A 25,915-nucleotide genomic window follows, 5' to 3' on the forward strand; every position below is an offset into this window, starting at 1 on the left:
GTGACTGGACAACATTCAGTCTTCCACCTTAATAAAGATGTTAGTTGTGGATTTTTCATAGGTGCTCTGTATCATGTTGAGAAAATATAATGTATTACATTAATTGGTTTTCAGATATTAAATGACCCTGGCATTCCTGGGATAAATCACAGTTGGTCAGATTTTAGCATTTATATTCATAAGAGATATTGGTCTGTGGTCTTGTGGTGCCTTTGTCTGGTTTTAGTATTAGGGTAATATAGAATGAGTTGGGAAGTGTTCTTTTCTATGTTTTTTGGAAGAGTTTATGAAGGATTATTGTTAATTTTTCTTTAAATGTTTGATAGAATTCAGTGGTGAAACCTTCTATGCAGGGGCTTGTGTGTGTGTGTGTGTGTAAGATGTTTTATGATTACTACTTCAATCTCTTCATTTGTTATAGATCCATTCTGATTATCTGTTTCTACTTGAGTTCGTTTTGGCAGTTGGTATATTTCTGGGAATTTGATCTATTTTCTTGGTATACAATTTTGCATACTATTTTATTATCCTTTTTATTTCTGTAGTCTAGTAATCTCCCCTCTTCATTTCTGACTCTGGTAATTTGAGTTTTCTCTCTTTTTTTCTTGGTCAATTTAACAAAAAGTTGTCAATTTTGTTGATCTTTTCAGTGAACCAGCTTTTGGGTTTTACTGATTTTCATCTTGTTTTTCTGTTCTCTATTTTGTTTAGTCCCATTATAATCTTTCTTATTTACTTCCTTTGGCTTGCTTTTGGTTTGGTGATCTGTCCCCCAGCCCTCCACCCAATGTCTTAAGATGGAAGTGTAGGTTATTGATCTGAGATCTTTCTTCTTTTTTAATATTGGCATTTACAGCTATAAGTTTCCCTCTAAGCACTGCTTTAGTGGCATTCCATAAGATTTGGCATGTTGTATCTTCATCGTCGTTCATCCCAAAGTATTTTCTGGTTTCTATGTTGATTTCTTCTTTGACCTATTGGTAACATAGTATTGTGGTGTTTAATTTCTACTTACTTGTGTGTGTCCCAAGTTTTTTCCTGCTGTTTATTTCTAATTTCATTCCATTGTGGTTGGAGAACATACTTTGTATTATTTCTATCCTTTTAAATTTACTGAGGTTCATTTTATGGCCCAGCATATGGTCTATCGGGAGAATATTCCACGTACACTTGAAAAGATTGTATATTCTGTTATTGTTGGATGGAGTGTTCTGTAGATGTCTCTTAGGTCTAATTAGTTTATAGTGTTGTCCAGGTTTTCTGTTCCTTGTTGATCTGCTGTATTGTTGTTCTATTCATTATTGAAAGCGGAGTGTTGGGAATTCCCTGGCAGTCCAGTGGTTAGGACTCCCTGCTTTCACTGCCATGGGCCTGGGTTCAATCCCTGGTCTGGGAACTAAGATCCCACGAGCCACACGGTGCGGCCAAAAAAAAGGCAAGTGGAGTGTTGAAATCTCCAGCTACTATCATTGAATTGTATATTTCTCCTTACATTCTTTTCAGTGTGTGTTTCATGTATTTTGGTGCTCCTTTACTAGGAGCTGATATGTTTACAACTATTATATTTCCCTGACCCTTTTTCATTATGAAATTCTTTCTTTATCTCATACAGTTTTTGTTTTAAAGTCTGTTTTGTCAGATATTAATATAGACATACCAGCTTTCTTGTGGTTACTGTTTGTGTGATATATCTTTTGCCATCCTGTTATTTTCAGCCTTTGTGTCTCCTGTAGACAGCATATAGTTGGATCATTTTTTATCCTGACAATCTCTGTCTTTTGATGGAATCATTTAATCCATTCACATTTAATGTTATTATTAATGTACTTGGCTTATGTCTGCCATTTTGCTTTTTGTTTTCTATCTCCTGTGTTTGTTTTTTTATTCTTCCTTTTCCTGCTTTCTCTTGCATTAAATGAATATTTCCTAATGTAGCATTTTAATTTCTTTCTTTCTATTTTACTTTTCTAGAGGGTTTTTGTTAGTGGTTTTTCTAGGATTTACCATATATATCTTAACTTATCCAAGTCAGCTTCTGATTTACACTAGTTTAATTCTAGTGATATAAAGAAAAGTTACTGCTACACTGCTCTATTCTCTTTCCCCCCTTTTTTCTGGTATTCTTGTTATACATATTATATTAATATTACAAACACAATACATTGTTATAACTATTACCTTACCATCAGTAGGCATTTCCTTAGCCCATACAGCTTTGTTCCCACCCCCATCCTTCATGCTATTATTGGCAAATATGTTACATTTGTATATGTTATAGGCCCAACATTATATTATATACATATTATTTTATATATTTGCCTCTAAAATCAGAAGAAAGGAGGGAAAATATGCATTTCTACAGTCTTTCCAATTACATAATTACCTGTTCTTGGTTGTATTAGTCTTCTCAGGCTGCCATAACGACTGGGTGGCATAAACAACAGAAATTTATTTTCTCACTGTTCTGGAGACTGGAAATCCAAGATCAAGGTACCAGCAGGGTTGATATCTGGTGAGGCTTCTCCCTTGGTTTGCAGATGGCCACCTTCTCATTGTGGGCTCATTTGGCCTTTCTTCAACCTGTGCAAGCAGAGGAAGAGCAAGTTCTCTGATGTCTTTTCTTATAAGAGCACTAATCTCATTGGACCAGGGCTCCACCCACATGACGTCATCTAACCTAGTTACCTCTTCATGGCCCCATCTTCAAATACCATTACATTGAGGTTAGGGTTTCAACATATGAATTTGGGAGGGATGCAAGCATTCAGTCCATAATACTGTACTCTTTATCTTTTTGTGTTTGTTCTAATCAGTGCCTATTGCCGTCAACAAATTCACAGTTTGTATTTACTAAGGAAAGTCTTAGTTTTGCCATCATTTTGAAAAATAGCTTTGCTGGATATAGGAATCTTTGTTAACAGGTTTTTCCCTTGACCATTTTGAATATGTTTTCCCACTGCCTTCTGACCTTCATCTTGTCTGCTGGGAAGTTAGCTGTTAATCTTACTGGGGTTACATTATAAGTAACTAGTCATTTTTCTCTTGCTGCGTGTCTTTGACTTTCAGCATTTTTACTACGGTATCTCTTCGGATCTCTGCATTTATTCTGCTTAGAGATTGTTGAGGTTTCTGGATGAGTAGGTTATTGTTTTTCAATAAATTTGGGATGTTTTCAGCCATTATTTCTTGGAATGTCATTTCTGCTGCTTTCTCTCCTCTCTGATAATCCCATTATACACGTGTAGGTTTGTTTAACAACACCCCACATTTCTCTGAAGCTCTTTTTTCTGTGTTCCTTTTTCTCTCTGTTCTTTATCTTACATAATCTCTTTTAATCTGTCTTCCTCCACCAGGGCTCGAACCCGTGTCCCCTGCATTGGCAGGCGGATTCTTAACCACTGTGCCGCCAGGGAAGTCCCAATATTCTCTATTTGTTAATGCAACCTTGTCACCATTCCTTCTTTACTTCCCTATGCATGGTTTCCTTTGGTTTTGTGAACATGTCTGTAATGGCTACTTTACGGCCTTTCAGATAAATGTGAAAAATCTGTTCTTTCTCACAGGCAGTTTCTGTTCCCTGCTTGCATCCAAAGTATGGATTACACCTTACTGTTTATTTTCATGCCTTGTAATTTTTTTTTTTAATTAGACATCTTAGATAATGTATTGTAGCAGGTCTGGTTATTGTTGTTCACTTGTTAATTTGTTTAGTGACTGACTGGATTATTTTAATGAAGTCTATTTAAACCTCCCACCACCAGCAGATGTTCAGCCTCTGATTTTTTTCCTCAAGCAGGGAAAACTATTTTGGGTATTCTCACAGTCATCCTGGAATCACAGTGGTTTCGGTTGGACTCTTGTTCCTCTTTTTCCTTGACAGCATCCACTAACTGCTAGCTGATTACCCTGTTGTTTTCAATAATAAACTGACTCATAAATTGCTCTACAAAGTAATTCAATCAAAATCTGTCTCCTTTGAAGAAAAAGTTTCTGTAGTCAATATTTGATTTTTATTCTGACATAAGGAAGGCTCATTCCTGCTGTCTTTTTACCTGTTTCCCTCTTGCAAACTAGCAAGCCTACAGTTTAGCCTGAATCTTGAATCTCCTCCCAGTTGTCCTTACCACAATCATCACTGTTCCTGAAAGCACCTGTAGGCTTGAACTTCGTCCCACTCTGTTGCAATTAAAGACAGTTCTTTTGGGGCTTCCGTGGTGGTGCAGTGGTTAAGAATCTGCCTTTAATCCAGTAGTTCTATTTCTAGAAATTTATCTGGTTGAAATACCAGCACAAAGGTGCAAAGATAATGCTAAAGGTGTTCACTGCAGTATTATTTGTAATTAATAAAAGCTGGAGGGCTTCCCGGGTGGCGCAGTGGTTGGAAGTCCGCCTGCCGATGCAGCAGACGTGGGTTCGTGCCCCAGTCCGGGAGGATCCCACATGCCGCGGAGCGGCTGGGCCCATGAGCCATGGCCGCTGAGCCTGCGCGTCTGGAACCTGTGCTCCGCAGCGGGGGAGGCCACGGCAGTGAGAGGCCCGCCTACCGCAAAAACAAACAAACAAACAAAAAAAAGCTGGAGGGCTTCCCTGGTGGCGCAATGGTTAAGAATCCGCCTGCCAATGCAGGGGACACGTGTTCCAGCCCTGGTCCAGGAAGATCCCACATGCTGCAGAGCAACTAAGCCCGTGCACACAACTACTGAGGCTGCACTCTGGAGCCCACAAGCCACAACTACTGAGCCCGCATACCACAACTACTGAAGCCTGTGCGCCTAGAGCCTGTGCTCCGCAACAAGAAAAGCCACCTCAATGAGAAACCCATGCACCACAACGAAGAGTAGCCCCCGCTAGCCACAACTAGAGAAAGCCCATGCACAGCAATGAAGACCCAACGCAGCCAAAAATAATAAATGAATAAATAAATTTTTAAAAAGACAGTTCTTTGGAGAATACATTAGGTGCTGTTTTATAGCCTCTTTTCTCCCCAGAAAAATCTCTGATCCAGGGCTCAGAAGCTGGGGATTAGGACAGTGATTAGCTTCTCTAAAAGTGACACCCTATCCTATGAGCTGAGCACTTGGTAGAGGGTGGGGAGACCACAGCCTAGGATCACTGGCTTACCTCTCCTAGTGTGAAAAATCACCACTTCAGGAGCTGGGGCCAGGGTGATCAGGCCAGGGCCCCAGTATTCTCTGCATATCACACCCACAGTAGACCCTCTGTTGTACAAGTGGAGGTTGGGTGGAAAGGAGTTCCCGCCTCTCATGTTCATTCACCCCAGATTTAGCTTCAGCAACAGGTACCTGAGAGCAGGATGAGAAAGCTGACATACCACTCCTCCTAGGAAGAAATCCTCCCTCTGGTGCCGTGGGGAGAGGGAGCTCTGTGTTCTTGGCTACAGCTGTCTGGAGTAGAGTCTGTACTTCACTAAACTGGGAGGGGCAGGAAGGAGTAGTATTGGTTCAAATATCAAACTCACTTTTCGTGTTTGTTTCTGGGTTTTTTTTTCGGTACAGGGGCCTCTCACTGTTGTGGCCTCTCCTGTTGCGGAGCACAGGCTCCGGACACGCAGGCTCAGCGGCCATGGCTCACGGGCCCAGCCGCTCCGCGGCATGTGGGATCTTCCTGGACTGGGTCACAAACCCGTGTTCCCTGCATCGGCAGGCGGACTCCCAACCACTGCGCCACCAGGAAGGCCCCAAACTCACTTTTCTTACTGAGTTTTCATACATGTTCTTGAATAGATGTTTCTAGTTTGCTCTTCATCCTTAGGATCATTTCCATAGGGTTTCAATGGTTGCTTTTTTATAGCTTTCACCACTTTCAGTGGGGAGAGCAGATCGGTAAACTCATGCTGTCATGCCAGAAGTCAGTCTCTAATTGGTGAAATTTGATTCAAAAAAGAAGAAATTATACTGTTCTGGCATCCTGTCTTTTGAAATTATATTTAAAAGATTTTATGAAGCTGTTTGAGGAATGGGATACCTGTTCTTCAGCTGTATCACACAGGCATACAAGCATCGTCCTCAGTGCCAGTGACAATTTACGGTCTCACAGACTTAATAAGCAGCTAAGTAATTGTTAAAAAGAGCACCTTAGGATCAGCTATACTAAAGCTAAAATTACTGTTTGGTGAATGTTTGCTGCCACTTCAGTGAGCTACTAAAGTGATACATCCGTTAGCTCTGCACTGACAGAGCTGCTTGATAATAACCAGTTTATACTAGTGGGGTGGTTAGAGTATGGCCCTTCTCAAACTCAGTCATTCTCCCAGGAGCACCACAGATATCTTTGCGGTTGATTGTGTTTGATAATAGCTACCCTTATATTTCTCAAGCCAAAGGCATCTTTTATGTGAAATGTGCAGTGCAGACCCTTGGGTCTCATTCAAGTACTTGAAAACTACAAAGTTCATTTTAAGGAAAGTGTTAGCCCTTACTGCAAGTAATTCTACATCCTGCCTATTTTTTAACAGGAAGTAATCCTCTCTTCAGGCAAGATTTCCCCCTCAGCTTCTCAGTTTCCTGGTAAAATTATGAACTGCGTTTCATGTCTTCTATCAAAGGACTAAAATCCTCTATAACTAACTACGTGCTTTAAATTCAACCTAGAATACAATTATGATATGCCTGTAACCCAGCGTCTGCCAGAGGCTTAAATGTTTGCTTCCTTTGTCTTCCTGGCAGAGTCTTAGTGTCCTCTGGGTTCACCAACTTGTCTTAGCTGCCGGGAAACACAAAGTAGATTCGGTTCTCAGTGAACACAACAATCTTATCCCAGATGTCCCTACACCATTTCTGTTTTGCTTTTAAGTGTTTTCTCTTCTCTGTTTTTTAGTATACTCAGTTTTTTTTTAATCTTTCACATTGGAAATAGGTGAGCTATAAATGAATACTTCTAGGAATATAAACATTTAACCAGAAAGCCTAGAAAAATTGGCCATTTGCATGTAAGGAAAACTCCAAATATTGTACAATAAAAGTTTTATTTGGCATTTATTTTCATTAATTGAGCATATAGTTTGGTCAAATTCTAATTGGTTGAGGGTTTGTTTATATTGTCCTAGCTAGATATCCTCATCACAAAAATACATAAGGTAGAAGTCACCTTGAATTGCAAAGAGCTTATAAGGCAGAAAGCTAATATTTTCTTCCAGAGACAGCAAACCTGACTGAAGTCTACCCCTCAAATGAATTGAAGGTGACTTATATTTCAGAAGATCAGTGTAATTGTCTTCACAAGGCATACTGTGACTTCTGAAGACTTCTGAAGGAGATTCAGATTATTAGTTGATATTAAATCCCTGATACAGCATTTAAAAGTTGAACTTTTCAGGCAGTTTTCATAGGGTATTTTTAGTGATTAAAATTATTAAATGCCTGTGTGCATTTTTGGAAAAGTTAACTGCTACTGTCGTGTTCATATTATTCTCTCAATCTTTTTTCTTTTCGTATGTAGTATTTTTGGTTTTTTAAAATAAATTTATTTATGTATTTATTTTTGGCTGTGTTGGGTCTTTGTTGCTGCGCGCAGGCTTTCTCTAGTTGCGGCAAGCGGGTCTACTCTTTGTTGCAGTGCACGGGCTTCTCATTGTGGTAGCTTCTGTTGTTGCAGAGCACGGGCTCTAGGCACACAGGCTTCAGTAGCTGTGGCACGCGGGCTCCGTAGTTGTGGCACACGGGCTTAGTTGCTGCGCAGCATGTGGGATCTTCCCGGATCAGGGCTCAAACCCATGTCCCCTGCATTGGCAGGCGGATTCTTAACCACTGCGCCACCAAGGAAGTCTTTGTATGTAGTTTTAACATAGTTGTGATACTATTGGATATTTTTTGTTCGTGTGGTGTAGGGTTTTTCACGTCATTAAAAATTTCTTTGTAAATATAATTTTTAATGTTTGATTTTATGAATATACAATAATTTATTAACCCTGGTGAGCAACTTGAATTTCTTCATTTTTATAGGGTCTTTAGAGTGGGATTAATAGATCATAAGATATGACTGTTTCTAAGTTCCTTGGTACATTTTTTTAATGTTTTTGTTTGTTTGGGTTTTTTTGTTTTTGTTTTTCTTCGGTACGCGGGCCCCTCACCGCTGTGGCCTCTCCCGTTTCGGAGCACAGGCTCCGGATGCGCAGGCCCAGCGTCCATGGCTCACGGGCCCAGCCGCTCCACGGCATGTGGGTTCCTCCCAGACCGGGGCACGAACCCGCGTCCCCTGCATTGGCAGGTGGACCCTCAACCACTGCGCCACCAGGGAAGCCCTGTTTGTTTGTTTTTAATAAATTTATTTATTTCTGGCTGCGTTGGGTCTTCTTTGCTGTGTGCGGGTTTTCTCTAGTTGCAGCAAGCGAAGGCTGCTCTTCGTTGCGGTGTGCAGGCTTCTCACTGCAGTGGTTTCTCTTGTTGTGGAGCATGGGGTCTAGGCGTGCGGGCTTCAGTAGTTGTGGCTCACGGGCTCCAGAGTGTAGGCTCAGTAGTTGTGGCGCTCAGGCTTAGTTGCTCTGAGGCATGTGGGATCCTCCCGTACCAGGGATTGAACCCGTGTCCCCTGCATTGGCAGGCAGATTCTTCACCACTGCGCTACCAGGGAAGTCCCTTTTTTTTTTTTTTTTTCCTTTGGCTGCCTCGGGTCTTTGTTGTGGTGTGCAAGATCTTTTTTTCTTTCTTTTTTTTTTTTGGTTGTGGTGCACAGGCTCATTTTTGCAGCATGTGGACTTCTCTCTAGCTGTGGCACCTGGGCTTCTCTCCAGTTGTGGTGTGCGGTTTTCTCTCTCTAGTTGTGGCATGCAGACTCCAGGGCACGTGGGCTCTGTAGTTGTGGCGCAAGGGCTCCAGAGCACATGGGTTCTGTAGTTGCAGCACTTGGGCTCTCTCGTTGAGGCGCGTGGGCTTAGTTGCCCCACAGCATGTGGGATCTTAGTTCCCGGACCAGGGATCAAACCCACGCACCCTACATTGGAAGGCGGATTCCTTACCAGTGGACCACCAGGGAAGTCCCTACAGACATTTTTAAATACACATAATTGTAAACAGAAGTGTACTGAACCCCCATGTACCCATCACTTAGCTTGTACATTTATCAACTAATGACTAATCTGTTTTCATTTAAACTTCTATTTCATCCTCCTCCCATATTATTTTGAAATAAACCCAGGTATCATATTATTTTCATTCACGAGTATTTCAGTATAGGTATCCCTAAAAGGTTTTTTTAAACCTACCTAACTTAATAGTACTGTTTCACATTCTAAAAAATTTAACAGTTAATTTCTTAATTATATCCAATATCCAGTTGGTCTTTATATTACCAGCTACCTCACAAGTACTGCTTATGTTTTCACACATTTGTCTTGTAGAGTGTCCCAGAGTCTGGATTTGACTGATTGTGTCATCATGGTGTTGTTTAACATGTCTCCCTGTATTTTCTGTAATTCAGTACTTGGATCTAATGTAGTATTTTTGATGCAGTTATGTGAGATGTAAATGCAAAAAGTTGTTAAAGCTACATTAAGAAATAAAATACCATGTAAAGAAAGTTGATTTAAATGATTAAAAAAGGGTGGTAGCAGGGTTTTATAATAAATTAAGATTTCTGATTCCTTGAGAATTCTCAGAAAGAATTCACGGTATTGCTCTATGATTTTCACTATTTTCTTGAAATTGCTAAATGGAGAAAACTTTAAAGACATATTATGACAAATCCCATATTAGTTTGATTCTCAAAGACTAACCATTGAAAAATACAGTAATAGCTTAATGGTTTTACAATAACAGCCTTCTATTTTTGTCAGTATTTCTATTAGAATATGTCAGAATCATGTTCTATTGTTTATTTTATTCCTTAGATAGTACCTTATGTCCTTAGATAGCACATGTTTTAGGGAATAACGTATTTTTTTCTGAGTCTCCTCATTGTCTAACTGCATATTCTCTCTTCTAAAGTATAGCTTAGTGAGATCCAAATAAAGTACCTTTTTATTCTGTAAAATTAGTGAGTTATTTTTCTTCTTTTTAAAATAATTATTTGAACAGTACAAAAATCATATTTAGAATAAATCGTAAAAGAATAAGAGCAATGAAATCAGGAGTTATTTTTAAAAATCTGTGTTATTGTCAAAAACAAGGTGATTTTTATCCAAAAAGTAATTATTTATAACTCTCAGTTTAGAAAAGAGTTAGTTTTGACTTTTACTAAGCTGACCTACTTGAAAAATAATTTTATTTAAATAAATTTATAGGACTGTTCATTCAAAGAATCTTTACAGTCATCTCCATCTCATTGTGCTGTGTTTTTGTGTATGTTTGATTTTTTTCCCCATAGCTCCTCAGTGGGTTACTTGCAACCTCCAGGATCAGAACAAGTACAGTTGCCTCGAACTACTTCACCATGCAATTCCCAGCAGCTTCAAGGCCACCAGTGTGCAGGTATGAATAGACAATTGGAAAAAAAGAAGGCAATGGTTTGTCCATTTGAGAAATAAGTTCCTTGGACATTTCTAGATAAAGGTTTTCAACTTGTTAGGTGCTGAGATGTACCCAGAGTATGCAGGGTGCCATGAGAAATCAGAGCTAACAGGTTCCGCCCACTTCTTCCTTTTCCCCTGCTACCACTGCCGCTGCTCTCCGATTCTCCTCCTCAGGCTCTCCTTCCTGCCTGCTTCATAAGTATTGATGTTCTCTGGGATACCTTCTCTCATTACTCTTCAGCTTCTTCCTCGGAAGTCCAGCCACTTCCTCGGTTTCAACAACGGCTTTTTGCCACTGTCTCCCAAATTTTATTTCTGCCAAGACAAGACCACATAGACAACTGCCTGCTGGACATTCCTACTCAGGGATGTGTCCGGGGCACTAGATTTAATATTTCTCCCTCTTCCTGCCTCCCTTTCCTCACCTTCTATCTAGGGTCCAATACAAGTGGCAAAATTATAACTCTCTTCCGTTCTCCCCTTTCACACTCAGGCTTCACCATTTCCTCAAAGCTGGTACCGTCTTTCCTTCCTCACTGCCTCTACTTTTGGTCAGTTCTTTTCATGTCTTCACAGTAATTTCTTATGTGTTTTGCTTATTTCATGTTGCCCCATGTCCAGCTTTCCTCCTCCACAACACATGCACACATATATACACAGTTCAAGAATCACTGTCCTGAAACAGATGTCTCTTCATGTCATTCCTCTGAATTAAAAATTTGCATAGATTCTCCATCTACACTCCCTAGCAATTAAGCCTTCTATTTATACGTATATGCTCAAGTCATACAGAACTCTATTTGTGGAATATACTATGCTCTTTCATGCCAAAGATACTTGTGTACCTGTTCTTCCCTCCACCTGGAATGCCTGTCCGCCATCCAGTTTGCCAAAATCCTGCTTATCCTTGAAGTTTGACTCAGAAATCACCTCTTCTGCAAAGCCTTCCTCAGTCCTTAAAACAGAGTTTGCTGCTTCATTTTCTCTGCTTCCATAGTGTCTTAAACAATCCTTTATCATATTTTATTGTAATGATCTGTTGACATATGTAATCTCAAAGAAGCAGAGAAACAATAAATGATTATCAAATACATGACTAATAGTGGCTGCATCAGCATGGGCTGCTGTGGCCAATGAGAACCTTGAGATGTTCCTAAGCAGTCAGCCCTTCTGTGGTGTGCCTAGCCAGGTCAGTGTGGTGCTATTTCTGGGGAATTGGAAACTACCATTATGATTACTGCAATGCAAACAGTGGCCCGGGAGGTGGAGCACAGGGCACCTTACCTTACACTGAAGTGGTGAGTAGCAGAGTTACATTCCGAATACTAGTAGTGCTGCAGTACCAGTGCCATGGCAGGAATAAATCAGATAAGAACGTAGATATTGTAGTCCACAGGTACTGTACAGCTAGCAGTGTTTGTACATGCATATGATTATTATAACTCTTTAAAGTCAGCCAAGGAGGTCTTCCTAGCCTTTTTCAGATGAGAAAATACAATAAAAGAGGAAAAATAATTTCCCCAGAGTTATAGGACATTTCAGGGCACTGAAATTGTGCTTTCTGATTCCTGTATCCCAAACTTTTTCCCACCGCATGAGACCGATTCACTCAAAAGACGTTTCTCTGTATGTCAAAATTTCTATAGGATACTAATTTTTCCCAGAGTGTTCCTTTATATATTTAGAATAATGCTCATTTGAAAATGAATTTATTTTAAAAACTAAGCACTTTTGTAGATCATATCGCAATTGTCCTACTCTATACTAGGTCTTGTTGTAGATAATTGGACTTTCCTGACTTACTATGTTGAGGTTAAGTGAGATGTTTAGGTCTACAGAGTCAATTTCAATGTCTTTTTAAACACAGCACTTGTAGTATAAGCATTAGAGTTTAAATCTGGCTTGCATAAATAGCAGTAAAATTTTTTTCAGAGATGTAAAATTATTGCCATTATCTTGGTGTTTAAAGATACCAGCTATTTGCTAAAGTTTGCTAATTGCAGTGTCCTGATTCTGATTTTCAGCTGTGCCACCTCCACCAGCTGGTGGCGGAATGGTGATGATGCAGCTCAGTGTACCAAACAATCCACAGTCTCGTGCCCATTCACCCCCACTGTGGAAGCAAAACAAATATTACTGTGATCACCAGAGAGGACAGAAGTGTGTGGAATTTAGCAGTATAGACAATATTGTTCAGGTAAGATGCTTCTTTTATTATAATTTTAAAACTTTCAATATTTAGTTACATAAGATTGACCAACCTATAAGGCTTGATGCCAAATTTGAAATCTTCTCAAACAAATTAGTAAAGAAGTTTGAACATTCTCTATATCCAGACACTTTATTTCAATATTTAAATATGTTTCCCAACGTTTGCATAATTTAAATTCTTTTAATTTAAAAATTCAGAAGATAAACTAGATCTGAAATTTGGTAAAGAAAATGAATTAAGCTGTTATCCTACCTTTCCCGTCTGAACTGTATTTTACTGTAGCCAGAAAGTTGATGAGGGAATGCTCTTCATCATAGAAGAAATACAACTAATAAATTTAAAAGCAATGATAGAATTTAAAAATCACTATTTTGGAATCCTGTTAAAGTAATGAACAGGGAAACATCATCAGCAAATGCCAGAAACATTAGGAAACGATTTATGGGGAACTTTAAAATGGGTAGATTAGGCAGACAGCACTTGAAGCAACTGTTCAATTGTAGCATCAATTAAATTGGGCCAACCAAACATTATTTGCTTCCTAATGTGGTTTAGAAGCATCACCTATGATATACTCTTGTCAAAAATATTGAACCTGGGAATTTTCTGGCAGTCTAGTGATTAGGACTCTGAGCTTCCATTGCTGGGGGCATGGGTTTGATCCCTGGTCGGGGAACTAAGATCCCATAAGCCGTGCAGTGCAGCCAAAAATATATATATATATTGAACCTGAGTCTAATCAAGCCTCTCTAAGTCTAGCTGTTAATTTACAGAAAATAAAGGAAGAAAATATAAAGCAATTTATATGTACAGTGGAATATTTTATTGGATAAATTGGCCTATTTCTTTAACAAATAAATGGCCTTTTTAAATGAAGGATGAGTCTGTTGTAGATTAAAAGAGACTTAAGGGCTTCCCTGGTGGCGCAGTGGTTGAGAGTCCGCTTGCCGATGCAGGGGACACGGGTTCATGCCCCGGTCCGGGAAGATCCCACATGCCGCAGAGTGGCTGGGCCCGTGAGCCATGGCCGCTGAGCCTGCGCGTCCGGAGCCTGTGCTCTGCAACAGGAGAGGCCACAACAGTGAGAGGCCCGCGTACGGCAAAAAAAAAAATAAAAATAAAAAAATAAAAGAGACTTAAGAGTTATAACAATCAGATGCAATATATGGCGATCTTCCTTGGATACTGAACAGCCAAAAGACATTTTGGGGCAAAAAGTGGACAGTTAAATATGTTAATTTTGTTAGTATGATAAAGGTGGGGTTTTTTGTAATAGTTCTTATCTGTTAGATAGAAATATTTATATACTGAAATATTCACAAGTGAAATGCTGTGATAATCTGAGATTTCCCTTAAATTGTCTAGTAAGAAAAAAAGCAGGGGATATCACAATCAAAGCTGGATGATGAGTATATGGAAGTTTGTTATACTCATCTGTCTATGATGAGTATATACTTTTATATACTTGAAAGTTTGTCTACAACATTGAAAGGTTTTTAATTTTTTTTTTAAAGACAAACTAAAAAAATTTGTCAATGCACATGACAAAATCATATCAAAATAAAAAAGGCAACGGTCACTTATAGGCTAGCTCACAAACTATAAATGGCCAGTGGCCATTAAAGAGATAAAGATATAAAAATAGTTTTTTTATCTGTATAATTGGGATATTTAGGAAGACTATTAATTTGCAGTGTTGGCAAATATATCCAGTTGTAAACTCTCTTGTGACTCTTGGTAAATTGATTGATACAACTCTTTTTGGAGTGCAGTTTAGTGACGTTTTTCAAAATGTGGAAGGCCTCTGATTCACAAATTCACTTCTAGAACTTGGTCTAGTAAAAATTGTGGAACAAACATGCAAGAATATGTTTGCAAGGATATTTCTTTCTTCTCTGTTGTAACACTGAAAATCTGAAAATAGTCTGATATTCAGTAGTGGGTAAATTATTAAATAAATTTGTGCCATTTAGGAAAAATTCTAGAGCTAAAAATAGAATGACTAAAATGAAAAAATACACTAAAAGAATTCATTGGTAAATTTGAGCAGGCAAAAGAAGGAATCAGAGAACTTGAAGATAGGACAATGTAAATGATTCGAGTCTGAGGAACAGACAAAAAAGAATGAAGAAAAGTGAACAGAGCCTAAGGAACCTATGGAACACCATCAAGTGGACCAACATAAACACTGTGGGTATCTCAGAAGGAAAAGAGAGAAGGGGACAGAGAGAATATTTGAAGAAATAATGACTGAAAACTTCTCAAATTTGATAAAAGACATGAATGTAAACATCAAGCAGCTCAACAAACTCCAAGTAAGGTGAACTCAGAGATGCACACTGAGACATACTGTAATCAATTTTTAGAAAGACAAAGAATATTAAAAGCAGCAAGAAAGAAACAACTCATCACATATAAGGGATTGTCAAAAAGATTATCAGCAGATCTCTCATCAGAAACTTTGGAGACTGGAGGCAACAGGCCGATATATTCAAAGTGCTACAAGAAGAAAAACCGTCAACCAAGAATCCTATATCTAGCAAAACTGTCCTTCAGGGCCTTCCCTGGTGGCGCAGTGGTTAAGAATCCGCCTGCCAATGCAGAAGACCCGTGTTCAATCCCTGGTCGGGGAAGATCCCACCTGCCGCAGAGCAACTAAGCCCATGCACCACAACTGCTGAGCCTCTGCTCTAGAGCCCGCTAGCCACAACTACTGAGCCTGCAAGCCACAACTACTGAAGCCTGCGCACCCTGCACACCACAACAAAGAGTAGCCCCCACTCACTGGCATTAGAGAAAGCCCATGTGCAGCAATGAAGACCCAATGCAGCCAAAAATAAATAAATAAATAAATTTATTTTTTTTAAAAAAAAACTGCCCTTCAAAAGTGAGGGAGAAATTAAGAATTCCTAGATAACAAAATTTGAGACCTGCCCTGCCAGAAGTTCTCAAAAGAGTCCCGCAGAGTGAAATGAAAATATGCTAAACAGTAACATGAAGCCATATGGGGGAAAAAGCTCTCAGTTAAGTACATGGGCAATTATAAAAGCTAGTAATATTATTCCAATGGTTTATAATTCCACTTTTTGCTTTCTACATGAATTAAGAGATTAATATTTTTTAAACAATTATTATCTCAAAGACAGTGTTATTATAACTTTGATTTCTAACTCCCCATTTTGTTTTCTACATAATTTAAGAGACTAATGCACTTAAAAGAATTATAAGTTTGGGACTTCGCTGGCAGTCCAGTGGTTAAGACTCTGCGCCTCCACTGCAAGGGGCACAGGTTCGATCCCTGGTCAGAGAACTAAGATCCTGCCTGCCATGCAGTGCGGCCAAAAAAAAGAATGAATTATAAGTTTTTTGGGGGCACATAGAGTATAAAAATGTAATTTTGTGACATTAGCAACCAAACGGGGTAGAGACAGAGGAGCACAGTTTTTGTATGTTATTGAAGTTAAGCTAGTATAAATTCAAATTTGAGCATTATATTTAACTTTTGGATGTTAGGTGTAATCCCCAAGTTAACCACGAAGGAAAAAAGCTGTGGGATGTATACAAAAGGAAATGAGAAAGGAATTTTAACATTTCAGTACAAAAAAATCAAGCAAACACAAAAGAAGACAGTAGTGCAGGAAATGAGGGACAAAAAGCAATAAGACATACAGAAAACAAATAGCAAAATGATAAAATTAAATCCCCCTTGATTGGTAATCGCTTTAAATGGAAATGGATTAAAATCTTCATTCAAAAGACAGATTGGTTGAATGGATAAAAACACATGATCTAACTATATGCTGTCTACAAGAGATTCACTTTAGATCCAAAGACACAAATAGATTGAAAGTGAAAGGATGAAAAAAGATACTTCATGCAAATCATAACCAAAAGAGAGCAGAGGTGGTTATGCTAATATCAGATCCAAAAACTTTACAAGATGCAAAGAATATTATATATTAATAAAAGGTTCAATACAGCAAGAAGATATAACAATTCTAAACTCTTACACACCTAATTACAGACCATCAAAATATATGAAGCAAAAACTGACACAATTGAAGGGAGAAATAGGCAGTTCTACATTAATAGTTGGAGACATAATACCCTACTCTCAATAATGGATGGAACAACCAGACAGAAGATAAGTAAAAAATTAGCTTAAACACAGTGAACCAACTAGATCTAACAAACATACACAGACTACCTGACAACAACAGCATATACATTCCTCTTAGGTGCACACTGCACATCTTCTTCGATAGACTTTATTGTCAGGCCACATGTAAAGCCTTAACAGATTTTATTTATTTATTTTAATTTATTTATTTACGGCTGCATTGGGTCTTTGTTGCTGTGTGCAGGCTTTCTCTGGTTGCAGCGAGCAGTGGCTCCTCTTCTTTGCAGTACGCAGGCTTCTCACTGCTCTGGCTTCTCTTGTTGTGGAGCATGGGCTCTTGGCATGCGGGCTTCAGTAGTTGTGGCACACGGAATCAGTAGCTATGGCTCACGGGCTTTAGAGCACAGGCTCCGTAGTTGCGGTGCACAGGCTTAGTTGCTTTGCAGCATGTAGGATCTTCCTGGACCAGGGCTGGAACCCATGTCCCCCGCATTGGCAGGCAGATTCTTAACCACTGCGCCACCAGGGAAGTCCCCAAGCCTTAACAGATTTTAAAAGGTAAATATCATACGAAGTATCTTCACCAACCAAGATTGTACTGGAGGTTCTAGGCAATGCAATTAGGTAAGAAAAAGAAATAAAATGTGTCCCAGTTGGAAATGAAGAAGTAAAATTGTCTCTGTTCAGAGATATTATGATCTCCCCACGAGACATTTATAACTAGAAAGGAAAAAATAGTAACTTGACAATGGAGAAACCTGGCAGACACCACCTTAACCAAGCAGTCAAAAGAAACATCACCAGTACTGTGGTGACAAATGGATGGCATGTACCTTCTCACAGGATGCATTGAGAAGGACACAACATCACTTCTCTGGAATTCCCTTCCCCAAATGTATATCATAAGCTTTTTGATGAGGAAACAGTAGGCAAACCCAAGTTGAGAGCCATTCTACAAAATAACTGGTCTTCAGAGTGACCTTCAGAAACTGATCTTCAAAATGTCAAAATCATGAGAGAGAAGAAAGACAGACTTTTCTAGGTGAAGAAGGTTAAAGAGACAAGACAATTAAATGGAGCAGTTGATTCTACAGTGGATTCTGTACTAGAAGGAGGAAGTTTTTCTTTCTTTTTTTCTTCTGCTATAAAGTACCTTAGTGGGACAGTTGGCAAAATTTGAATAAATTATATAAATTATGTGATATTATGTTGTTAGTCACCTGATTTTGATAATTCACTGTGGTTATTTAAGAAAATGTCCTTGTTTTTAGGAAATAGACACTAATTATGTTGGAAATAGAGTGGTATCGTGAGCAACTCATTCTCTAATAGTTCAGAAAAGAAGTAACTATATATATAGAGAGAAAGCAAATATAATAAAATATTGACATTTGGGAAATCTGAAATTTTTTGGACTATTTTTGCAACTGTTTTAAGGATGAAGTTAAAAATAAACAGTTAATATGAAAAAAAGAATGAAGTAGATGTGTATATTCTCTGATGGAAAAGTATCTACAATATTATTGTAAAGGTACAAAAGCAAGATTCAGAAATAGGATGTATAGTCTGTTTCCATTTTTGTAAAACAGATGTATGGATGCATGTGCATGGAAACAGTTTACCAGTGTTTATCCTTGGGAATTGGAAATTATAAATTTCTATACTGTTTTAACTTTTTTAATAACAAAGTAGCTATTGCAGTGGTGTAACAAGTACATATCTGTAATCAGAAAGAGTAAAAATTTCTGTCCAAAAGGAAATTTGCAAAAAGCCTAAAATGCTGACCTTTTTTCTTGATATAATTGCAGCACAGTCCTCAACTCAGTAGTCCCATTATTTCACCAGCTCAGTCGCCAGCACCAGCTCAGCTGTCTACCCTGAAAACTGTCCGTCCCTCTGGACCGCCACTTTCCATCATACCCCAGTTTTCTAGACCCTTTGTCCCTGGGCAAGGTAAGTGTGCACAAAGCTAGTCACAGCCTCAGAGAATTTTAGGACATCCATTCCCAGTCACTTTGTGATTTACTTGGTACCACTACCTTTCATTATTCCACAGGACTGCATTTTCACCTCACTCAGGCATCTTTATTTATTACCATTCACTCTCCTAACCTTAAGGTTTCATCACAATTAATAATCAATTACTGGGACTTCCCTGGCAGTCCAGTGGTTAAGACTCCACGCTTCCACTGCATGGGGCACGGGTTCAATCCCTGGTCAGGGAAATAAGATCCAGCATGCCGCACAGCCTGGCCCCCCCCCAAAAATTAATTAATTAATTCCTAATTTATTACTTATAATAATTGCATGATGAATTAAAATGACTGACTTATTCTTCAGCTCCATTCCTCTGTAGTAGTAATAGGCTATGTGGTATCTGTTTTGTATTTCTAATTTCTATATTAGACTAATAATATCAAGAGTTTATTCAAAAATTTATTCAACAAATATTGAGGACTTACTGTGCCCCAGATGTACAAAGATGGATAAGGCCAAGACCTCATCGTCATCAGCCCTCAGTCTAGTTGGAGGAGCAGAAACTCAAGCAGATGATTATAAAATAACATGGAAACCATTAATTTTATTTTCTGGAATTTATCCTAAGGATAATGCACACAATGGTTTATGCACAGAAGAGTTTATTCTATGCCAGAAAAGTTCAAAAACAATCTAAATGTCCATTAGTAAGGAGATTAATTAGATTATGGATGTATATATCTCCATATAAGTAATTCTATACAGTAATCTAAAAATAATGTCTTAAAGAATCATTGGGAGGGGAAGTAGTCATAGTACAGTGAGTGATTTTTAAAGAACAAGTTATTTACAATGGCCAGGACATGGAAGCAACGTAAGTGTCCATTGACAGATGAATGGATAAAGAAGATGTGGCACATGTATACAATGGAATATTTACTCAGCCATGAAAAGAAACGAAATTGAGTTATTTGTAATAAGGTGGGTGGACCTAGAGTCTGTCATACAGAGTGAAGTAAGTCAGAAAGAGAAAAACAAATACTGTATGCTAACACATATATATGGAATCTTAAAAAAATGGTTCTGAAGAACCTAGGGTCAGGACAGGAATAAAGACACAGACATAGAGAATGGACTTGAGGACACGGGGAGGGGGAAGGGTAAGCTGGGATGAAGTGAGAGAGTAGCATTGACTTATATACACTACCAAATGGTAAAATAGATAGCTAGTGGGAAGCAGCCGCATAGCACAGCGAGATCAGCTCGGTGCTTTGTGACCACGTAGAGGGGTGGGGTAGGGAGGGTGGGAGGGAGGGAGACGTAAAAGGGAAGGGATATGGCGATATATATATATATATAGCTGATTCACTTTGTTATACAGCAAAAACTAACACAACAATGTAAAGCAATTGTACTCCGATAAAGATGTTAAAAAAAAAAGGAACAAGTTACATGGACATTTCAAGAAAGAAGATAAACAGATGTCTAATAAGCCCTTGAAAAGGTGCTCAGCATCATTCATTAGGGAAAGGAACATTAAAATCTCAGTGAAATACCGCTCACCCCCACTAGAATGGCTATAGTCAAAGAGACTAACAAAACCAAATGTTGGTGAAGATACAGAGCAACCAACATTTTCACACATTGGTGTGGGAGTGTAAAATGATATGACCACTTTGGAAAAAGATGTGGCAGTTTCTTACAAAGTTAATCACTTACCTAACAGTGCAGCAGTTCCACTCCTAGGTATTTACCCAAGAGAAATGAAGACATGTCTGTGCAGACTTGTACAAGTACATTTATAACAACCTTATTTTCTTATAACAGCCCCAACTGGACAGTGACCCAAATGTCCACCATCAGGAGGTTTGATAAAAAAACTGTAGTATTCCTTACAGCTCAGCAATAAAAATGAACAAAGCAAACCACTGGCATGCAACAGCACGGATGAATCTCCAAGTCGTGTTAAGCAAAAAGCAAACCAGACACAAAAAGAAGACAGGATTCTAATTTTATGAAATCCAACTGTAGGCAACTAAGCTACGATGTTAGCACTCAGATTGTGGTGTGAATGAGATATGGAATTGACTGAAAAGGAGCTTGAGGGAACTTCCAAGGAGATGGAAATACTCCTCTCTCTGGGTCATGGTTACATGAACTTTTACAATAGTTAGATTTCATCAAACCCAACACTAAAGATGTGTATTTTATTTTGCGTTAATTATACCTCAGGTTTTTCAGAGAATTACAAAATGCACACATATATACATGTGTAAGCACACGTACATAAAACCAAGACTGGAAAGATACACACCAAAATGTTAGAAGTAATGGAATTACCAGGGTGGTCTCTAACTTCTCCTTTATAATTCTCTTATTTCCACGTTTTTTACAAAGCCAAATAACTTTAATAAACTAGAAAAATAAAGCACGTTATAAAAAAATTAATTGAAACAGTGTGTGGATTGAAACAGTATGTGGCAGTAATAGCCTACCAGGAGGGGTCTATGGCTGTTGCTGACTACAGTCTCATCTCTGTATTTGCAAAGAATACTGCTCCATAGGCCTGAACTTAACTCTGACTTTTTTTTTTTTTTTGCGGTATGCGGGCTTCTCACTGTTGTGGCCTCTCCTGTTGTGGAGCACAGGCTCCGGACGCACAGGCTCAGCGGCCATGGCTCACGGGCCCAGCCGCTCCGCGGCATGTGGGATCTTCCCGGAGCGGGGCACGAACCCGTGTTCCCTGCATCGGCAGGCGGACTCTCAACCACTGCGCCACCAGGGAAACCCAACTCTGACTTCTTTGCAACTGTTTTTATACATCTTCATGCTTAAAATTGCATCTCTGATCTCAGTGCTAAACCTCCATGTCATATCTTCCCTTCAACTATTGTTTGGGATGGAGCAAGTATGTCCTGGGTGTATTCTGCCAGGGAGCTGCCCAAGCACCCCAAAAGTGTTCATCAGAAAAGAGCCCCACAGGGCTTCCCTGGTGGCGCAGTGGTTGAGAGTCCGCCTGCCGATGCAGGGGACACGGGTTTGTGCCCCGGTCCGGGAAGATCCCACATGCCGCGGAGCGGCTGGGTCCGTGAGCCATGGCCGCTGAGCCTGCGCGTCCGGAGCCTGTGCTCCGCAACGGGAGAGGCCACAACAGTGAGAGGCCCGCGTACCGCAAAAAAAAAAAAAAGAAAGAAAAGAGCCCCACAGAGTGGCAGGAGGTTCATGCCTTGGTTCTCTCTGTTAGGAAAGTGTCAGGAGAAGCACTGTATGATTTCTTGAAGATGCTGTCCTAGTGGCTACGCATAACCCTTCTCCAGACACTGAATGTGCTACATTGGGGGATTTACAGTTAAAATAAAATGAGAATATAACAAATGAGAACATTATTCTCCAGGACAAGGCTTTTGCAGTCAGCATTTATGAAGCCCTTTCCACGGGATGACTTATAGGCACTCATGCGTGAAAGAAAATAATTGGAGTATCTCCATCCTGACTACCCCTCACTTGTTGATTTAGGAAGGGGTTGCTTGCTCATGAGTAACACTGAGGAACTGTGCCAGTCTTTCTAAGCAAGTTTACGTTATAAATATTGTTACAGACTTTCATTTAAAGAGAGCTTAAGAGCAGACCCAAGACCTAGAATGTAAATATACCCATTGATTAAGCCTAGAAAAATGTTTGCATGAGGATATGTATATGTATAAATGCATGTTTATAGTAATTAATAATGAATTTGGAGAGATAGAGAGCTTCATGTTTTTCCAAGGTTTTTTTCCATCCCCTGAAATGTAACTTCTGTTAATTTTTAAGCATCAGAGAAAAATGCGGATTTTAGCATCTCAAGTGGGCGTAATGAGCTATTACAGTTACTTTGGTGGATTTCGCTTAGAATGTTAAGGTTTACAGAGCTGTTCTCTCCGTGCTAACCTGTCTCCCCAGCTCGTACCACTTAACCTCCCTCATAACCATTGTTATTAGTCCTTAGTCCTTTCAGAAGTTTACCCCAGCTCTTTAAAGGCTAGATGGAGGCTTTTAATTCTTTTTAAAAAATATGTCAATACCTACACTATTTTATTATACTAAACATGTTTCTCCGTCTCATCCCGAGACAGCTGAGAAAACTGAGAAGTACTTCATACCCGAGGAAAACGTAAAAATCATTTTTTATCAACTTTCAGGAGATGCCAGATACCCGTTACTTGGCCAGCCCCTGCAGTACAACCCTCCTGCTGTTCTGCACGGACACATACCAGCCCAACAGGTGTGAGAGCCAGCTGTCTGACCTCCTGGGCTTTGTTGGCGAGCATCATGCTTCTGTTGCTGAGAGTGTGGAGTGCCCTGGCCCCCGAGTTGGCACTGCACTAAGGAGAACTGTGTGCCTGGGCCAGTGGATGTATCGGTGTTGCCCTGGCCTGTCCGAGAGCAGAGAGAGGGAGAAGGTGGTGGGCCGCTTGGTGGAGCAGGGGTCCCTGATTGCAGTCCAAATATTGGGGAGCGGTGGAGGCCATTGGGCGCTCTCACTTACAAAAGACTGTTCGGCAAGTGACTGGTGATAGTGACAGGCCAAAGTACCCCTGCCGCCGAGGCAGAATTCAGAAGGCCTGGAACTGGGTTTTTTTTCTGCTGAAGTAGAAAACCCAGACTGAGTATGGTTATGCGTTAAGCGGTCGAACAATCGCAATCACGTTTTGCGGCATCGTTAACCTTATTATTCATGTTTGTGGATTTTCAGAGTCAGTCTGGCAGCAGGCATGGAAACCGAGGAAGGAAACAAGCTAAAAAAGCTGCATCCACCGACCTTGGTGCAGGAGAAGCAGGTGTGTCCCCAAGAGGCATCCGGATGTGGTTCTACAAACGGTTGGCCTGACAGTCTGTAAAACTGCCACACCACAGAAACGGGTTTTCCTCTTCTAGAGTCCTGCACAAAGTCTTAGAAAATTATGCCATCTATAATGTAGGGTTCTTGAACGTGTTCTTTTGATTCCGTCTCGTTTCAGAATTTGAGAGTACTGAGGTACAGGTGGGTTTAGGAGGGGTGAAGGGACCAAAAGGATTCAAAAGGGTTGTGAGAGAGGAACAGGTAGAATGAAACGCGTTGCCTCTGTATTCTTTGAGAAAGGAAATAGTCCTTACACCCTTTAGGCGACAGGCTGAACGAACAAATACATTGCCTTTCTATGGCAGGGTGTTTTCAAGTCGGTACCTTAACTTGCTTTTCAACAGCCTTGGGGGCGTTAGGGCAGGTGCTCTTTTAAAGATCCTGTGCAGTTTTACAATGGGAATTCGAAGTTCAGGAACCTGTGTGCCCAGGATCACACACCTAGTTTGGAGACGCCACTGCACAGGCTGCGTTTTGTACGTGAGGCTGCCAGTGTGGCCGCCTGAGGAGTGGGTAGGAAATGTTTAGAAGACAGCCGTAACACGTATAACTCTGTGGATCTGAGTGGTTTCAGAAAGTTATGTTCGTTTCCTGTGTCATATTTGTGTCTGCAGTACTTTTTGCCCACCTGTGGGTAACAGGGGTTATTAATTGCTCACCTTTTCCATTCTAGTTGTTGGGAAGGTCTTGGAAATTACTGAACTACCAGATGGAATAACTCGCATGGAAGCCGAGAAGCTTTTTGGGGAACTCTTTAAAATTGGCGCCAAGATCCGGTGGCTCCGGGACCCCCAGTCCCAGCCCCAGCTGCGTCGTCACCCCCTCTGCTGTGGCAGCGGGGACAGCACTGTCAACCCCGAACGCTCTAAACCCAGTGACTTGGCCTCCACGTACACTGTCTTAGCCACATTCCCCTCCATCTCCGCCGCGCAGAATGCTCTGAAGAAACAGATTAACTCGGTTAACAAGTTTAAGCTGAGAACGAGCAAGAAGCACTATGACTTTCACATTTTGGAAAGGGCAAGTTCTCAGTAACAGCCACCTTGGACCCATGGCCTTTGTGATTCCCCTGTCCTCGCCCATCTTTAACTGGCTTGGTATTTGGAGCTTCTGTTAACATGATAGAGACTCCTAGGATGTGTGGTTGTGGCGTTAACAACTTCTGAAGACAGGCCAGTGATCCAGCCAAGGGGGGAAAGTTCACCCCAAATGACTGTAGGAATCCACATCGGAATGATACAGAGTTAGCAGCTTTTTCTGAGGAAATGCTGTTCAACTGCCTCCTAACTTTTATAGTTATTTTGTTTTATATTTCTGAATTCTTGTATCAGATCCAAAGCTCTATTGTACAGCAAATTATTCTTCAGAATGATTACAAACAGTTGCAACCTGTATTTCTTTTTTTGCAGCCAGCACAGTGTGACCCAACATAGAATTTGGGGGAAAAAGAATGCAGGAGTGTAATAACCCAGTCACAACCATGCACTGTCTTTGGGGGGCTGGAGGGTGACTAAGGAGAGCCCACAAATAGAAAATTACTCTTCCCCTGTATCTCTAAACACAGAAACAATTTCCAGAAAATATAGAACTCCCTCGTAGGGTCTTTTCCTTATTCACTTAGGTCGTATGAATATTAAGGGTAAATTAAATTATGTTCTTAATGCCTCTTAATCAAACCACTTAGGTTCAAAGGGGAATAGGAATCATTCTAGGCAGGAAAATACTTCCACTTTTTTTTTTACATCTCCCTCCAATAATTAAATGCCACTTATTTTCATTCCCTTCCTTGTGGATTTTTTTTGTCACCTGAGGAAATGCATTTGATGAATGCTGGAAACTTCTTCAAGTGGTTTAGAATGTGTTTTCATTGTTTGCAGCGGATCACTGGACATCAAAGATTCATTGCACTTATGAACAAGGAACCTTTTTTTCAATTCGCAAGGCTGTACAATGTGTGCTGATGCAAGCCTTTTTCAGTTCAAGAGAATAAATGTTTACAAATGTATACCCACTTTGTCTTTTGTAAATTAAAATCATGTTTTTCAATGAGAGTCAGTGTTGAAGACTTAACCTGTCTTGAAGATTTCAATTTCAGACTTAAGGAAGATGAAAGAAAGTAAACTGCCTCGTTTTACAAATATTCTACAAAGCATCACTTTCTCTGTCGGAGTGTTTCTTGTGGGTATGACTCATGTCATTTCGTTCTCTCATAAGTTAATTCCAGTCAATTGTAGACAATTTTGAGTATGAACAAACTTATAG

The 25,915-nt window shown here is 39.8% G+C and overlaps 1 protein-coding gene across 21 annotated transcripts in view; it reads left to right on the forward strand.

The window, feature by feature from the left end:
* Nucleotides 1-25,704, forward strand: part of R3HDM1 (R3H domain containing 1) — a 180,959-nt gene extending 155,255 nt beyond the window's left edge. For 20 of the 21 annotated variants that reach the window (XM_033420306.2, XM_049712650.1, XM_033420313.2 and 17 more), the window contains 6 exons: nucleotides 10,321-10,424; nucleotides 12,490-12,662; nucleotides 18,606-18,750; nucleotides 22,953-23,035; nucleotides 23,507-23,591; nucleotides 24,327-25,704. In XM_033420306.2, coding sequence (XP_033276197.1) covers nucleotides 10,321-10,424; nucleotides 12,490-12,662; nucleotides 18,606-18,750; nucleotides 22,953-23,035; nucleotides 23,507-23,591; nucleotides 24,327-24,688 — 952 coding nt within the window. In that variant the 3' untranslated portion in view covers nucleotides 24,689-25,704. The remainder of the gene's footprint in view (nucleotides 1-10,320; nucleotides 10,425-12,489; nucleotides 12,663-18,605; nucleotides 18,751-22,952; nucleotides 23,036-23,506; nucleotides 23,592-24,326) is intronic. The other variant, XM_049712659.1, reaches the window with a different exon arrangement.
* The last annotated feature ends 211 nt before the right edge of the window (nucleotides 25,705-25,915 follow it).

The sequence above is a fragment of the Orcinus orca genome, chromosome 7 (genome assembly GCF_937001465.1).
Source record: "Orcinus orca chromosome 7, mOrcOrc1.1, whole genome shotgun sequence".
Taxonomy (NCBI): Eukaryota; Metazoa; Chordata; class Mammalia; order Artiodactyla; family Delphinidae; genus Orcinus; species Orcinus orca.